General features: G+C 44.5%; 1 protein-coding gene across 1 annotated transcript; it reads right to left on the bottom strand.

Annotated features, from left to right (window-relative positions):
- Nucleotides 1-16,484: 16,484 nt before the first annotated feature.
- Nucleotides 16,485-17,485, bottom strand: LOC123420215 (transcription factor WRKY19-like). The gene has a single exon (XM_045107302.1). It carries the CDS (start codon nucleotides 17,431-17,433, stop codon nucleotides 16,672-16,674), a length of 762 nt encoding a protein of 253 aa, XP_044963237.1. The 5' UTR covers nucleotides 17,434-17,485; the 3' UTR covers nucleotides 16,485-16,671.
- Between the last annotated feature and the right edge of the window lie 213 nt (nucleotides 17,486-17,698).

Genomic DNA, 17,698 nt, shown 5'->3' with positions numbered 1-17,698 from the left:
ACCGATGACCGAAGAAAAGTTTCAAGAATACATACGTATAATTGAGACCTATTTAGAACCGCTTAGATTATATAATCCAATTATAAACGGAAATTGCTTTTGGTGGCCGAGCTCCATGAAGGCCTTTAAATTTAAAATTCAAATTTCACGAAAATTCATATTTTTACATTTCAAAAAATTATGAAAAAAAATACAGTGATAAGTGAAGGCGTAATACACATGTGTGTAAATTTTCAGAAAAAAATACATTGAAATGAGGGCTATGCAAAAACGACAAATCTGAGGCTTTTTTTACACATGACACTATTCATCATTTCACGTCATGAATTTGTTTTTTTTTGTGCAGATCGTATTTTAAGGTATTTCATCCTAAATTTTTGCACACATACGCATAACATCCTTCTTTACTTCCATGTTTTTTTCAGATTTTTTGAAACCAAAAAGTTTGAATTTTGAATTATTCAAAAATTTCGGCCTTCATGGAGGCCGAACACCAAACGTCCGCACTCAATTATAAATTATTTTATCTTTAAACAAGACGACATATTATTAAAAACTCATAATCTATTTTACGACAGCTAAAATCAGATTATGGATTGCTAATGACCCATTATCCTTGTAAAGTTGGAGTTAATTACATTTCTTCCACTGTCATCCTCATCTTTTTTTTAAAAAGGGGGCAAACAAGTCATTATGCAATGTAAAATATGAATTACAGTTTATATAATCTGACGTCCAAACATGTTTCATCTAGATTATTTTTATAAACCAGATTATATAATCAATCTTCATAATTTGTTTGTGGTTTTGTGAGTAGATCTGCCCAGATCTTGCAAGTGCGTGTACGTGATCCGTACGGCTTGGCCGACACTAAATACTCGTGCAAGCTGCTCTGTCTCCGACAACTTAATCATTCGTCATCGGTCTTAATGAACGGAGCTAACGAACTCGCTCCTGATTGGCCCAGTGACGTGGCTGCTCTCAGTGACCAGCCAGCCGCGTCACTTCTCGGCGGTCACGCTGAGATGGTTTTTTCGGTCGCTTCGTTTGTGTTAGAGTTTAATTAATTATGTAATTAATTAAGTTAATCTCTACTTGTAACCGCACGCACGATGCGGGAACCACACGCACGATGCGGGAACCGACATATGCTGGAATCGCCTTTCCCTGTCATATAAAGTTCATCATCAAGAATAAAGTGGATAGTTGTTTTCCATTACATCTCTCTCTTTTCAATTACAACACGTTATCAGCACTGCTTCTTCCACATCGCCTTCGACGAGAAGAGATAGACAGGAAGAAGAAAAGCTTTCTACGGTGACAATCCGATGGAAGAGGAATTATGCCTTGTGGACAGTGCTACCACAAACTCCATCCTGAGGGAGTTGAAATATTTTCAGACTCTGAAAAAGATGAATGGAGATATTTTGACAATCGCTGGACGCGATACGGTAATTGCTGGCACTGGACGTGCCATATTTACCCTCCCAGGTGGTACACAGGTGACAATTGAGGATGCCTTGCTGTATCCCGATTCATCCCGTACCCTCATCAGTTTTCGAGATATCCGTAAAAATGGTTTTCACATTGAAACTCATCAGGACAACAAAGAAGAGTTTCTATTCTTCACAAAAGATTACGGATATGGCAAGCAAGTACTTGAAAGAATTCCTTCACTATCGTCCGGACTGTACTATACGTACATCAAGCCCATAGAACATGTTGCTTACAAGGTAATTTTTCAGAATGTTAATGCATTCCAAACTTGGCATGATCGCCTTGGTCACCCCCAGTGTTGGGATGGTGAGGAAAATTACTAGCAATTCCATTGGTCATAATTTGCTTGAGTCAAAGTTTCCTCAGTCATCAGACTTTGTGTGCACATCCTGCGCCACAGGGAAACTAATTTTGAGGCCATCACACCTTAAAATACAAGGTGAACCGCTTCAGTTCCTTGAACGCATTCAAGGTGACATTTGTGGTCCTATCCAACCATTATCTGGACCATTTCGGTATTTCATGGTTCTGATTGACGCATCTACACGATGGTCACACGTGTGCCTTCTATCCACACGAAACCATGCATTTGCCAAGATAATGCGGGAAGTAATTAAGTTACAGGCCCATTATCCAGAAAATCGGATTAAATCAATTCGCATGGACAATGCTGCAGAATTCTCCTCACGTACTTTCAATGACTATTGCATGGCCTTGGGGATAGAAGTTCAGCACTCTGTCCCATACGTCCATACTCAAAATGGTTTGGCTGAATCTCTAATTAAAAGGATCAAACTCATTGCAAGACCTTTGTTAATGAATTGCAGCTTGCCAACTTCGTGTTGGGGTCATGCAATTTTACACGCTGCTGACTTAATCCAATTGCGACCTACTGCATATCACAGTACTTCCCCTCTGCAATTGGTACGTGGAAATCCTCCCAGCATTTCCCATTTGCGTAAGTTCAGATGTGCTACGTACGTCCCAATCTCACCACCACAGCGGACATCCATGGGCCCACACAGGAAACTTGGGATCTATGTGGGGTACAAATCACCGTCGATTATTAAGTACCTAGAACCTCTTACTGGGGATCTATTTACAGCCCATCACGCTGATTGCATTTTTGACGAGCAACATTTTCCGGTATTAGGGGGAGATTTCAAGTACCAGAAAGAATGCCCGGAAATTGATTGGAATGCCATTGCCATTTCAACCTCTGATCCACGTACTCAAGAGACCGAACTACAAGTTCGGAAAATTATTAATTTGCAACATCTTGCAAATAATCTGCCAGATTCATTTACTGATCTAAAAGGTGTTACAAAATCCTTGATTCCAGCCAGGAATGCGCCCGAAAGAGTGGAGGTACCAACTAAAACCACTCAACTCCCTGTTCCTAAAAAGAGGGGGAGTAGTACGGCCGCTGACCCGGAACCTGCTTCTCGCAAGCAGCAAAGGAGAGAGAGGAGAAAATCCTCAAAATCAGTAAATGCAAGTCAACTCAACGTTGATGAACACCTTATGGGTAGTTTTCATCCGGTAGAAGGCCAACCTTCACAACCCAGCTCCAATGTGCACAAAATAGCTGGAACATCGAAACACCTAGACTCAATCATATTGGGAAATAACGAAGAGTCTCTAGGGGTGCAAGAAATTTCCATCAACTATGTTGATTCTGGAGAATCATTTGACCGCAAGTCTACGACTGTCGACATATATTTTGCTGAAAATATTGCAGATATCCTTATCACTGATCATGATCCAAAGTCTATCGTCGAGTGCCAAAGGCGCTCCGACTGGCCTAAATGGAAGGATGCAATCCAAGCAGCAATTGCCTCGCTTAACAAAAGGAAGGTATTCACTGAAGCAATACCTACACCTCCCAATGTTTTCCCTGTGGGATTCAAATGGGTTTTCCTCCGGAAACGGAATGAGAACAATGAGGTGGTGAGATATAAAGCAAGGCTCGTAGCACAAGGTTTTACGCAGAAACCCGGCATTGATTTCAATGAGACATACTCTCCAGTAATGAGTGGAACAACTTTCCGATATCTTATATCAATGGCAGTACAAAATCGTCTATCCATGCAGTTGATGGACGTCGTGACCGCATATCTTTACGGGTCACTAGATTCGAACATATATATGAAGGTTCCTGACGGTATCTCTGTCCCGAGTAACAATGCAAAACGCAACATATATTGTGTAAAGCTGAATAAGTCATTGTATGGCTTAAAACAGTCGGGGCGGATGTGGTACAACCTGTTGGAATTATGCCCTAGAGGCAATAATAAATGTATAGTTATTATTATAATTCCTGTATCAAGATAATAGTTTATTATCCATGCTATAATTGTATTGAATGAAGACTCATTTACATGTGTGGATACATAGACAAAACACCGTCCCTAGCATGCCTCTAGTTGGCTAGCCAGTTGATCAATGATAGTCAGTGTCTTCTGATTATGAACAAGGTGTTGTTCCTTGATAACTGGATCACGTCATTGGGAGAATCACGTGATGGACTAGACCCAAACTAATAGACGTAGCATGTTGATCGTGTCATTTTGTTGCTACTGTTTTCTGCGTGTCAAGTATTTATTCCTATGACCATGAGATCATATAACTTACTGACACCGGAGGAATGCTTTGTGTGTATCAAACGTCGCAACGTAACTGGGTGACTATAAAGATGCTCTACAGGTATCACCGAAGGTGTTAGTTGAGTTAGTATGGATCAAGACTGGAATTTGTCACTCCGTGTGACGGAGAGGTATCTCAGGGCCCACTCGGTAATGCAACATCACACACAAGCCTTGCAAGCAATGTAACTTAGTGTAAGTTGCGGGATCTTGTATTATGGAACGAGTAAAGAGACTTGCCGGTAAACGAGATTGAAATAGGTATGCGGATACTGACGATCGAATCTCGGGCAAGTAACATACCGAAGGACAAAGGGAATGACATACGGGATTATACGAATCCTTGGCACTGAGGTTCAAACGATAAGATCTTCGTAGAATATGTAGGATCCAATATGGGCATCCAGGTCCTGCTATTGGATATTGACCGAGGAGTCTCTCGGGTCATGTCTACATAGTTCTCGAACCCGCAGGGTCTGCACACTTAAGGTTCGACGTTGTTTTATGCGTATTTGAGTTATATGGTTGGTTACCGAATGTTGTTCGGAGTCCCGGATGAGATCACGGACGTCACGAGGGTTTCCGGAATGGTCCGGAAACGAAGATTGATATATAGGATGACCTCATTTGATTACCGGAAGGTTTTCGGAGTTACCGGGAATGTACCGGGAATGACGAATGGGTTCCGGGAGTTCACCAGGGGGGGGGGGCAACCCACCCCGGGGAAGCCCATAGGCATTGGGGGAGCCATACCAGCCTTTAGTGGGCTGGTGGGACAGCCCACAAGTGCCCAATGCGCCAAGAGAAGAAAAATCAAGAGGAAAGAAAAAAAAAAGGAAGGAGGTCGGAAGGAAGGGGGACTCCTCCCACCAAACCAAGTCCAACTCGGTTTGGGGGGGAGTCCTCCCCCCTTTGGCTCGGCCGACTCCTTGGGGGTCCTTGGACCCCAAGGCAAGGCCCCCCCTCCCTCCTCCTATATATATGGAGCAATTAGGGCTGATTTGAGACGACTTTCTCACGGCTGCCCGACCACATACCTCCACGGTTTTTCCTCTAGATCGCGTTTCTGCGGAGCTCGGGCGGAGCCCTGCTGAGACAAGGTCATCACCAACCTCCGGAGCACCGTCACGTTGCCGGAGAACTCTTCTACCTCTCCGTCTCTCTTGCTGGATCAAGAAGGCCGAGATCATCGTCGAGCTGTACGTGTGCTGAACGCGGAGGTGCCGTCCGTTCGGTACTAGATCGTGGGACTGATCGCGGGATTGTTCGCGGGGCGGATCGAGGGACGTGAGGACGTTCCACTACATCAACCGCGTTCTCTAACGCTTCTGCTGTATGGTCTACAAGGGTACGTAGATCACTCATCTCCTCTCGTAGATGGACATCACCATGATAGGTCTTCGTGCGCGTAGGAAATTTTTTGTTTCCCATGCGACGTTCCCCAACAGTGGCATCATGAGCTAGGTTCATGCGTAGATGTCTTCTCGAGTAGAACACAAAAGGTTTTGTGGGCGGTGATGTGCGCTTTGCTGCCCTCCTTAGTCTTTTCTTGATTCCGCGGTATTGTTGGATTGAAGCGGCTTGGACCGACATTACTCGTACGCTTACGAGAGACTGGTTTCATCGTTACGAGTAACCCCCTTTGCTCAAAGATGACTGGCAAGTGACGGTTTCTCCAACTTTAGTTGAATCGGATTTGACCAAGGAGGTCCTTGGATGAGGTTAAATAGCAACTCATATATCTCCGTTGTGGTGTTTGCGTAAGTAAGATGCGATCCTACTAGATACCCTTGGTCACCACGTAAAACATGCAACAACAAAATTAGAGGACGTCTAACTTGTTTTTGCAGGGTATGATTGTGATGTGATATGGCCAACGATGTGATGTGATATATTGGATGTATGAGATGATCATGTTGTAATAGAAATATCGACTTGCACGTCGATGGTACGGCAACCGGCAGGAGCCATAGGGTTGTCTTTATACTAACTTTTGTGCTTGCAGATGCGTTTACTATTTTGCTAGGATGTAGCTTTAGTAGTAATAGCATAAGTAGCACGACAACCCCGATGGCAACACGTTGATGGATGATCAAGGTGTGGCGCCGGTGACAAGAATATCGTGTCGGTGCTTTGGTGATGGAGATCAAGAAGCACGTGATGATGGCCATATCATGTCACTTATGAATTGCATGTGATGTTAATCCTTTTATGCACCTTATTTTGCTTAGAACGACGGTAGCATTATGAGGTGATCTCTCACTAAAATTTCAAGACGAAATTGTGTTCTCCCCGACTGTGCACCGTTGCTACAGTTCGTCGTTTCGAGACACCACGTGATGATCGGGTGTGATAGACTCAACGTTCACATACAACGGGTGCAAAACAGTTGCACACGCGGAACACTCGGGTTAAGCTTGACGAGCCTAGCATGTACAAACATGGCCTCGGAACACATGAGACCGAAAGGTCGATCATGAATCATATAGTTGATATGATTAGCATAGGGATGCTTACCACTGAAACTATACTCAATTCACGTGATGATCGGACTTGGGATAGTGTAAGTGGATCATGAACCACTCAAATGACTGGAGAGATGTACTTTTTGAGTGGGAGTTTAGCATATAATTTGATTAAGTTGAACTCTAATTATCTTCAACATAGTCTAAGTCCACTTTGAATATATTTGTGTTGTAGAACATGGCTCACGCGACAGTCATCCTGAATTTTAATATGTTCCTAGAGAAAGCTAAGTTGAAAGATGATGGAAGCAACTTTGTAGACTGGGCTCGTAACCTTAAGCTAATCTTACAAGCTGGGAAGAAGGATTATGTCCTTAATGCTGCGCTAGGAGATGAACCACCCACTACGGCTGATCACGATGTTAAGAACGCTTGGTTAGCACGTAAGGAGGACTACTCAATAGTTCAATGTGCAGTCTTGTATGGCTTAGAACCGGGACTTCAACGTCGCTTTGAGCGTCATGGAGCATTTGAGATGTTCCAGGAGTTGGAGTTTATCTTTCAGAAGAACGCCCGGATCGAGAGGTATGAGACCTCCGATAAATTCTATGCTTGCAAGATGGAGGAAAACTCGTCTGTCAGTGAACATGTGCTCAAAATGTCTGGGTACTCAAACCGTCTAGCTGAGCTGGGGATTGAACTCCCGCAAGAAGCTATCACTGACAGAATCCTTCAATCACTGCCGCCAAGCTATAAAGGCTTTGTGTTGAACTACAACATGCAAGGGATGAACAAGTCTCCCGGCGAGTTGTTTGCGATGCTGAAAGTCGCAGAGTCTGAACTCCGTAAAGAGCATCAAGTGTTGATGGTGAGCAAGACCACTAGTTTCAAGAGAAACGGCAAAGGCAAGAAGGGCAATTCGAAGAAGAGCGGCAAGCCTGTTGCCAATCCGCCGAAGAAACCCAAGGCTGGACCTAAGCCTGAAACAGAGTGCTTCTATTGCAAGGGTATGGGTCACTCGAAGCGCAATTGCCCCAAGTATCTGGCAGATAAGAAGGCGGGCAAAGAAAAATCAGGTATATTTGATATACATGTTATTGATGTGTACTTAACCGGCTCTCGTAGTAGTGCCTGGGTATTCGATACCGGTTCTGTTGCTCACATTTGCAACTCGAAGCAGGAACTGCGGAATAGACGAAGGCTGGCGAAAGACGAAGTGACGATGCGCGTAGGAAATGGTTCCAAGGTTGATGCAATCGCCGTCGGCACAGTGTCACTTCAGCTACCATCGGGATTAGTGATGAACTTAAATCATTGAGGATTGTTCATATTGAATCTTGATAGCGATACATAACATTGAGACCAAAAGAGTTAGAGTAAACAATGATAGCGCCATATTTTTGTGGCACTGCCGCTTGGGTCATATTGGTGTAAAGCGCATGAAGAAACTCCATGCTGATGGACTTTTGGAGTCACTTGAATTTGATTCACTTGACACGTGCGAACCATGCCTCATGGGCAAGATGACTAAGACTCCGTTCTCAGGAACAATGGAGCGTGCAAGTGACTTGTTGAAAATCATACATACCGATGTGTGTGGTCCAATGAGCGTAGAGGCACGCGGCGGATATCGTTATTTTCTCACCTTCACTGACGATTTAAGTACATATGGTTATGTCTACTTGATGAAGCACAAGTCTGAAACATTTGAAAAGTTCAAGCAATTTCAGAGTGAAGTGGAAAATCATCGTAACAAGAAGATCCAGTTCCTACGGTCTGATCGTGGGGGTGAATATCTGAGTTTCGAGTTTGGTGCTCACTTAAGACAATGTGGAATTGTTTCGCGGATAACACCGCCTGGAACACCACAGCGTAATGGTGTGTCCGAACGTCGTAATCGTACTTTGTTAGAGATGGTGTGATCTATGATGTCTCTTACTGATTTGTCGTTATCATTTTGGGGTTATGCATTAGAAACAGCTGCATTCACTTTAAATAGGGCACCATCAAAATCCGTTGAGACGACACCATACGAACTGTGGTATGGCAAAAGGCCAAAGTTGTCGTTTCTTAAAGTTTGGGGATGTGATGCTTATGTCAAAAAGCTTCAGCCTGAAAAGCTGGAACCCAAAGCGGAAAAATGCGTCTTCATAGATTACCCAAAAGAGACAGTTGGGTACACCTTCTATCTCAAATCCGAGGGCAAAGTGTTTGTTGCTAAGAACGGAACTTTTCTCGAGAAGGAGTTTCTCTCGAGAGAATTGAGTGGGAGGAAGATAGAACTTGACGAGGTTGTCGAACCTCTCATCCCTCTGGATGGTGGCGCAGGGCAAGGGGAAACCTCTGTCATTGCGACGCCGGTTGAGGAGGAAGTTAATGATGATGATCATGAAACTCCAGTTCAAGTTTCTGTTGAACCACGTAGGTCGACGAGTTCACGCGCTGCTCCAGAGTGGTACGGTAATCCCGTCTTATCAATCATGTTGTTAGACAACAATGAACCTGCAAATTATGAAGAAGCAATGGTTGGCCCAGATTCCAACAAATGGCTAGAAGCCATGAAATCCGAGATAGGATCCATGTATGAGAACAAAGTGTGGACTTTGGAGATACTACCTGAGGGCCGCAAGGCTATTCAGAACAAATGGATCTTTAAGAAGAAGACGGACGCTGACGGTAATGTGACCGTTTATAAAGCTCGACTTGTGGCAAAGGGTTTTTCACAAGTTCCAGGAATTGACTACGATGAGACTTTCTCTCCCGTGGCAATGCTTAAGTCCGTCAGAATCATGTTAGCAATAGCTGCATTTTTCGATTATGAAATCTGGCAGATGGATGTCAAAACGGCGTTCCTTAACGGTTTCCTTAAGGAAGAGTTGTATATGATGCAACCCGAAGGTTTTGTTGATCCTAAAAGTGCTAACAAGGTGTGCAAGCTCCAGCGATCCATTTATGGACTGGTGCAAGCATCTCGGAGTTGGAACAAACGCTTTGATGAGGTGATCAAAGCATTTGGGTTTATACTAGTGGTTGGAGAATCTTGTATTTACAAGAAAGTGAGTGGGAGCTATGTGGCGTTTCTAATATTATATGTGGATGACATATTACTGATTGGAAACAACGTAGAGCTTTTGGAGAGCATAAAAGGTTACTTGAATAAAAGTTTCTCTATGAAGGACCTAGGAGAAGCTGCTTACATTCTAGGCATTAAGATCTATAGGGATAGATCAAAACGCCTGATAGGACTTTCACAAAGCACATACCTTGATAAAGTTTTGAAGAGGTTCAAAATGGAACAGTCCAAGAAAGGGTTCTTGCCAGTGTTACAAGGTACGAGATTGAGTAAGACTCAGTGCCCAGCAACTGATGAAGATAGAGAGCATATGCGCTCCGTCCCCTATGCTTCAGCCATAGGTTCTATCATGTATGCGATGCTGTGCACTAGACCGGATGTTAGCCTGGCCATAAGTATGGCAGGTAGGTTCCAGAGTAATCCAGGAGTGGATCACTGGACAGCGGTCAAGAATATCCTGAAGTACCTGAAAAGGACTAAGGAGATGTTTCTCGTGTATGGAGGTGACGAAGAGCTCGCCGTAAAAGGTTACGTCGATGCAAGCTTTGACACAGATCCGGACGACTCTAAGTCGCAAACCGGATACGTATTTATTCTTAATGGGGGTGCAGTAAGCTGGTGCAGTTCCAAGCAAAGCGTCGTAGCAGATTCTACATGTGAAGCGGAGTACATGGCTGCCTCGGAGGCGGCTAAGGAGGGTGTCTGGATGAAGCAGTTCATGACGGATCTTGGAGTGGTGCCAAGTGCACTGGATCCAATAACCTTGTTCTGTGACAACACTGGTGCCATTGCCTTAGCAAAGGAACCAAGGTTTCACAAGAAGACCAGACACATCAAACGACGCTTCAACCTCATCCGCGACTACGTCGAGGAGGAGGACGTAAATATATGCAAAGTGCACACGGATCTGAATGTAGCAGACCCGCTAACTAAGCCTCTTCCACGGCCAAAACATGATCGACACCAGAACTGTATGGGTGTTAGATTTATTACAATGTAATTCACATGGTGATGTGAGGGCTAGATTATTGACTCTAGTGCAAGTGGGATACTGTTGGAATTATGCCCTAGAGGCAATAATAAATGTATAGTTATTATTATAATTCTTGTATCAAGATAATAGTTTATTATTCATGCTATAATTGTATTGAATGAAGACTCATTTACATGTGTGGATACATAGACAAAACACCGTCCCTAGCATGCCTCTAGTTGGCTAGCCAGTTGATCAATGATAGTCAGTGTCTTCTGATTATGAACAAGGTGTTGTTCCTTGATAACTGGATCACGTCATTGGGAGAATCACGTGATGGACTAGACCCAAACTAATAGACGTAGCATGTTGATCGTGTCATTTTATTGCTACTGTTTTCTGCGTGTCAAGTATTTATTCCTATGACCATGAGATCATATAACTTACTGACACCGGAGGAATGCTTTGTGTGTATCAAACGTCGCAACGTAACTGGGTGACTACAAAGATGCTCTACAGGTATCACCGAAGGTGTTAGTTGAGTTAGTATGGATCAAGACTGGGATTTGTCACTCCGTGTGACGGAGAGGTATCTCGGGGCCCACTCGGTAATGCAACATCACATACAAGCCTTGCAAGCAATGTAACTTAGTGTAAGTTGCGGGATCTTGTATTACGGAACGAGTAAAGAGACTTGCCGGTAAACGAGATTGAAATAGGTATGCGGATACTGACGATCGAATGTCGGGCAAGTAACATACCGAAGGACAAAGGGAATGACATACGGGATTATACGAATCCTTGGCACTGAGGTTCAAACGATAAGATCTTCGTAGAATATGTAGGATCCAATATGGGCATCCAGGTCCCGCTATTGTATATTGACCGAGGAGTCTCTCGGGTCATGTCTACATAGTTCTCGAACCCGCAGGGTCTGCACACTTAAGGTTCGACGTTGTTTTATGCCTATTTGAGTTATATGGTTGGTTACCGAATGTTGTTCGGAGTCCCGGATGAGATCACGGACGTCACGAGGGTTTCCGGAATGGTCCGGAAACGACGATTGATATATAGGATGACCTCATTTGATTACCGTAAGGTTTTCGGAGTTACCGGGAATGTACCGGGAATGACGATTGGGTTCCGGGAGTTCACCAGGGGGGGGGCAACCCACCCCGGGGAAGCCCATAGGCATTGGGGGAGCCACACCAGCCCTTAGTGGGCTGGTGGGACAGCCCACAAGTGCCCAATGCGCCAAGAGAAGAAAAATCAAGAGGAAAGAAAAAAAAAAGGAAGGAGGTGGGAAGGAAGGGGGACTCCTCCCACCAAACCAAGTCCAACTCGGTTTGGGGGGGGGAGTCCTCCCCCCTTTGGCTCGGCCGACTCCTTGGGGGTCCTTGGACCCCAAGGCAAGGCCCCCCCTCCCTCCTCCTATATATATGGAGCAATTAGGGCTGATTTGAGACGACTTTCTCACGGCTGCCCGACCACATACCTCCACGGTTTTTCCTCTAGATCGCATTTCTGCGGAGCTCGGGCGGAGCCCTGCTGAGACAAGGTCATCACCAACCTCCTGAGCGCCGTCACGCTGCCGGAGAACTCTTCTACCTCTCCGTCTCTCTTGCTGGATCAAGAAGGCCGAGATCATCGTCGAGCTGTACGTGTGCTGAACGCGGAGGTGCCGTCCGTTCGGTACTAGATCGTGGGACTGATCGCGGGATTGTTCGCGGGGCGGATCGAGGGACGTGAGGACATTCCACTACATCAACCGCGTTCTCTAACGCTTCTGCTGTACGGTCTACAAGGGTAGGTAGATCACTCATCCCCTCTCGTAGATGGACATCACCATGATAGGTCTTCGTGCGCATAGGAAATTTTTTGTTTCCCATGCGACGTTCCCCAACACAACCGACTAAGTGAGTTCCTTCTTCAGAAAGGTTACTCCAATAGTGATGATTTCCCATGTGTCTTCATAAAGAAGTCCTCTACAGGATTTTGCATCATTTCTGTGTATGTTGATGATCTCAACATCATCGGCAACGCACCAGATATTGATAAAGCACGCAATCACCTAAAAATGGAATTTGAGATGAAGGATTTGGGTCAAACCAAATTTTGCTTGGGTCTCCAACTCGAGCACCTTACCTCAGGAATAATGGTACACCAAGCTGCCTATATCCAGAAAATATTGGAGAAATTCAATATGGACAAATCCTACCCATCTAAAACTCCCATGGTGGTTCGATCTCTAGACGTAGAGAAAGATCCGTTCAGACCAAGGGATGATGGTGAAGAGATTTTGGGACCCGAGGTTGCATATCTCAGTGCTATTGGAGCGCTTATGTATCTTGCAAATTGCACAAGACCCGATATTGCATTGCAGTAAATCTACTTGCTAGACACAGCGCAGCTCCTACCAAACGCCATTGGTCGGGAGTCAAGAATGTCTTTCGATATCTCCAAGGCACAAAGGATCTTGGTCTATACTTTCAATTCCAGGAAAAACTGGACTCTAGTATAATTGGATATACAGATGCTGGCTATTTATCTGATCCCCATAATGCCAGATCGCAGACCGGTTTTGTGTTCCTACATGGTGGAACTGCTATATCATGGAAGTCTTCGAAACAGACCCTAGTTGCAACATCTACCAATCATTCTGAAATAATTGCTTTATATGAGGCATCACGTGAATGCACGTGGCTTCGCAGAATAATAAACCACATACAACAGTCATGTGGAATTGGTTCTATCGAATCACCTACCATTATCTATGAAGATAGTGCGGCTTGTGTTGCACAGATGCAAACAGGATACATAAAGAGCAATATCACTAAGCATATTGCCCCTAAGTTGTTTTATCCCCATGAACTCCAGAAAAGTGGTGAAATCAACATCTTGCAAGTCAAGTCATGTGATAATCTCGTTGATCTTTTCACAAAGTCTCTACCAGCTTCAACATTCCCGAAATACCTTCATGGAATTGGTATGCGACGGCTCCGAGATTTGCAAGAGTCAGGGGGAGTATCTTCCTGAACTGTTCCTGTTCAAAGCCTCATATTATACTCTTTTTTCCTTTATGAGTTTACTCTAGAGGTTCTCATCAAGGTTTTTAATGAGGTAATATCAACATAAGAACACATGTCATACTATCTGTTTTCCCCACCGGGTTTTTTTTTAGGAAAAGTATATACGACATGTTTATTGTTCTCTTATTCTATGGATGCATTTCATATGGAGTTAACGGAGGCAATAACCATTATATGTGGTATCATTTTCTCCTTATTTTTCCACAGGGTTTAAAGGAGTTTTAGCTGCATATACTACACCACTCCTTATATTTTTCTCACAGGGTTTTTGGAGGAGATTATTACAAGATGATGAACACGTTCAAGGACAAGTAGAGATTAGGGGGAGTGTTAGAGTTTAATTAATTATGTAATTAATTAAGTTAATCTCTACTTGTAACCGCACGCACGATGCGGGAACCACACGCACGATGCGGGAACCGACATATGCGGGAACCGCCTTTCCCTGTCATATAAAGTTCATCATCAAGAATAAAGTGAATAGTTGTTTTTCATTACATCTCTCTCTTTTCAATTACAACAGTTTGGACCGACGTCAGGCGCCGGAATAGTTGCGTGCATGGCCTCCTGAAGTTCACTGCCGTTTTTTCGTGGAAGATTCGTCGTTGTTGTATTCGTCGTCGCCCATCATGGACATGGTACCTGTGGACTGTGGTGCTGTGGCCGTGGAGGGAAATGTTGGGGTTGTGTTGTGTTGTTCTGGTGGAGTACCATGTGGTGCTGTCAGAGTCGTGGATAAGAGCTTTTGCCGGGAGGAAGATGGCCGGAGGCTTCCTTCGCTGGAGCTGGGTGCACACGGCGCAGGTGCGCGCGATGTGCTGGCGACTAGAGTGGAGCTAGAGCTAGGCTAGTGTGCTAGCGGCCAAGGCCCAAGGGGCCCAGGTGCACCAGCAGCCACGTCTTGGGTCGTTTTCAATCGAGCGGCTGGCCGAACTTGACGTGTACAGTACAAGTGAGCCTGGATCTCGTTCCCACCGTGCGCGTGTACAGGATAACAGGAACGCGGTGAGGGAGATGCAAGCCGTACCAGACACACTTCCCCCCATGTCACGCAACCGACAAAGTGCAATAAGCAAATAATAATAATATGAATGAATAAACTATACCTACTAATAAAAAATAGGTATTCTTAGTCCATTTTTTATTTTATAACAAATCCCCTGATGTTTCTGACTTTAAGCCCGCAGTACATATTAAATGTTTTTTAAAATACTCATATCTTTTAAAACGCAAATCCAAATTTAACATGTTATATGTGAAATTTGATAAGAAAAATATGTAGAATTTGAATATGATGTTATTTTATATGTTAAAATTTTAATATATTTTTTATCTAGGGTGCAATTTTAATAAATAATTCGTTATTCGTCTTTCTTTCATACCGGTACTAATCCGGATTGGTGATAAACACGTCAACAAAATCAGGATTGGAGATGAATTTGAAGGTCAGTTGCCCGTTTCTTTATATGTATTAAATCTACATGTAAGCCGTGTCAAAACAGAAGACCTGTGTAATCTTGAACTGAACTTTTGTAGGGTAAGACCATATCTGTTTGTGTCGTAACTATGAAGTCTCGGATCATAGACCATTTTTTATAAATTAAGAATGTATGTTTTTTTTTCGTTGCAACGCACGGACCCTTTTGCTAGTAATAATAAAGTAAATAAGTATTTTTGGTCTGTCATGTTATTTAAAAAAAAACTCTCACACGGTATTTTTAATCAACTCGCAGTTCAGTTTTTATCAGACTTAGCCTTTTGAGTCAATAAACCCGCAATACATATCAAATTCTTTTAGAAAATATTCATATATTTTAAACCATTGCTTCAAATTTAACATATGAAATGTTCTTGTTCAAATTCAACATATTTAATATCTTATTTGTCATGTTGTCCAAAGGAACTAGACAAGCATTGGGCAGGCCGAGTCCACACTCGACCCTACGAGCTCTATATTCAGGAAATTGAAAAGAATTAGGAACGTTGTTAATAAATGGGTCGTTGGCGTGAACACTCCTATAGTCTTGACCCGAAATTATTACATGGTATATTTGTTCCTCGACAAGCTTAGGATAAATTCAAAATTCCTATTGGTTGCTCAAAGTGGCGAAAAGTCAATATATAGCAAAATGACGTATGAATCGGGACAACACTGTTTGCATCTGATTTTTCTTCCTTTCATTTTTTGCCATTTTATTGTTGATTCCTCAGTAGTTCCTGATTCTGGTTTTATTTTGAATTTTATTTATTTATTGTATTCTTTTAGTTTGCTTAAAACAAGGAAAAAAGGAAAATGAAAAATGTTTACATTAAAAAAATGACAAATTTATACTATATTTACTATTTTTAGTAATATTAGCATATTTTAAAACATGTCCAAGATTTTTACAAAATATTCCTGAACTATAAAAATAATAATAAAAGATATTAATTTTAGTTTTTGAAATATAATTTAAAAATCAGATTTTCAAAACACAAAATTTAAAAATATTTGCAGTTTCAGAAGCACAGAAAACACCGGAAAAGCAGAGACCTAATATAAAGCCATAGGAAACCAAAGAGAAGAAAAATGAACACCCAAAAATACTACGCGGTGAGCATCATATTGACGTAAGACGTTGATGCACTTTCATACTTTTCCGTGGATGTTGATGGTTCAGTAGTTTCCTCTCGCCATGGCTGGAATCAGTTCGAGTTACTACTTCTAGTTCGGATACAAGAATCAAATTAAGTCTCTAGACGTTGATAGTTCAATTGTTTTCTCTCACCATATTTTTTTTCTCAACACGAAAAACACTACGTCTCGTTCGATGCCGATCCCCTGCTCGAGAATTCGGCAAATTCATCTACTCAAGCCGGCGATCAAACGAGTCTGAATCTAAATACTGGTGCAAATACACTACAGTACGATGCTGGATGCAGCAAGCACCTACAGGTTCTGAACCTCGGACAGATACAAGAACCAGTCGTCCAGTTGACTCCCGACCCCCATGTCTGCCCCGAGGCCTCCGCCGGCACCGTAGCCGTAGCCGCCATCGAGCTGGCACACGGAGGGATAGCAGTCACCAACGTGGTCGTCCTGCGTGGAGGGGAACGAGGGCGGCGTGACCGGCCACTGAATTCCCTCCGGCGCCACGGCCGGCGGGCTCTGCTGCCCCTGGCCAAAGCAAGCAGGCGGCTGCTGCTGCACGGCGGCCTGGACGCAGGTGTGCTCGCCGTGGTACGCGACCTCGAAGAGCAGGGGATCGGCATGGGTGCGCTGCACCTGCTTGGTGGCCTGGCAGCCCTGCGTGTGCCGGTGCGTGCACCGGAAGTATGCCCTGGGGTACGTTGCGCCGAGGATGTCCTTCTGGCCGTACTTGCGCCAGCTGAGCCCGTCGTTGAGCGGCCCCACGTCCGTCACCGATGCCACCCGCACCTGCGTCCGCACCTTGTTCGCCGCCGACTTCCTGCCGCCCCTGACCTGCCCGCTCACGCTCGCCCTGCCGGTGGCATTGCCCTCGCCCTCGCCCTCGCTGCTGCCGGCGAGGCGCATGGCCCGGTCGACGGACTCGGCCAGAGCCGCGCAGAGCTCCCTGGCGGCGCCCGGCGCGCCCTGGTCGCCGTCGACGCGCGCCTCCAGCTCCCTCGCCATGGCCAGCAACCCGTCCAGCTCCGTCGCCAGCGTCGCCGCCGTCGCCGTGTCCTCCATGCCCGGCTCGCGGTTCGGCTCAGCGGCACCTGGCGTGGCGAGCGTGCGCGCGCTTCGCGGGTTGTGAATTGTGATGAACTGATGATGGTGAGCGTGGTGGCGGATTTATAGGGCCGGAGCGGGCAAGCGATCAGCACAGTTCCTGACAGGGAATTGGTCCGCAGTTTTGACCGAAGACCGGAGAAAAGTTGCATGACTAATTGACGAGAGAGTATGAGTATAATACACGTCTGCTGGACTGAGTGTGAGTGCGATCCGTACATTT

Source organism: Hordeum vulgare, chromosome 1H (assembly GCF_904849725.1).
Source record: "Hordeum vulgare subsp. vulgare chromosome 1H, MorexV3_pseudomolecules_assembly, whole genome shotgun sequence".
Taxonomy (NCBI): domain Eukaryota; kingdom Viridiplantae; phylum Streptophyta; class Magnoliopsida; order Poales; family Poaceae; genus Hordeum; species Hordeum vulgare.
Note: the sequence above shows the minus strand (reverse complement) of the source record. Positions and strands in the feature narration are given on the sequence as shown.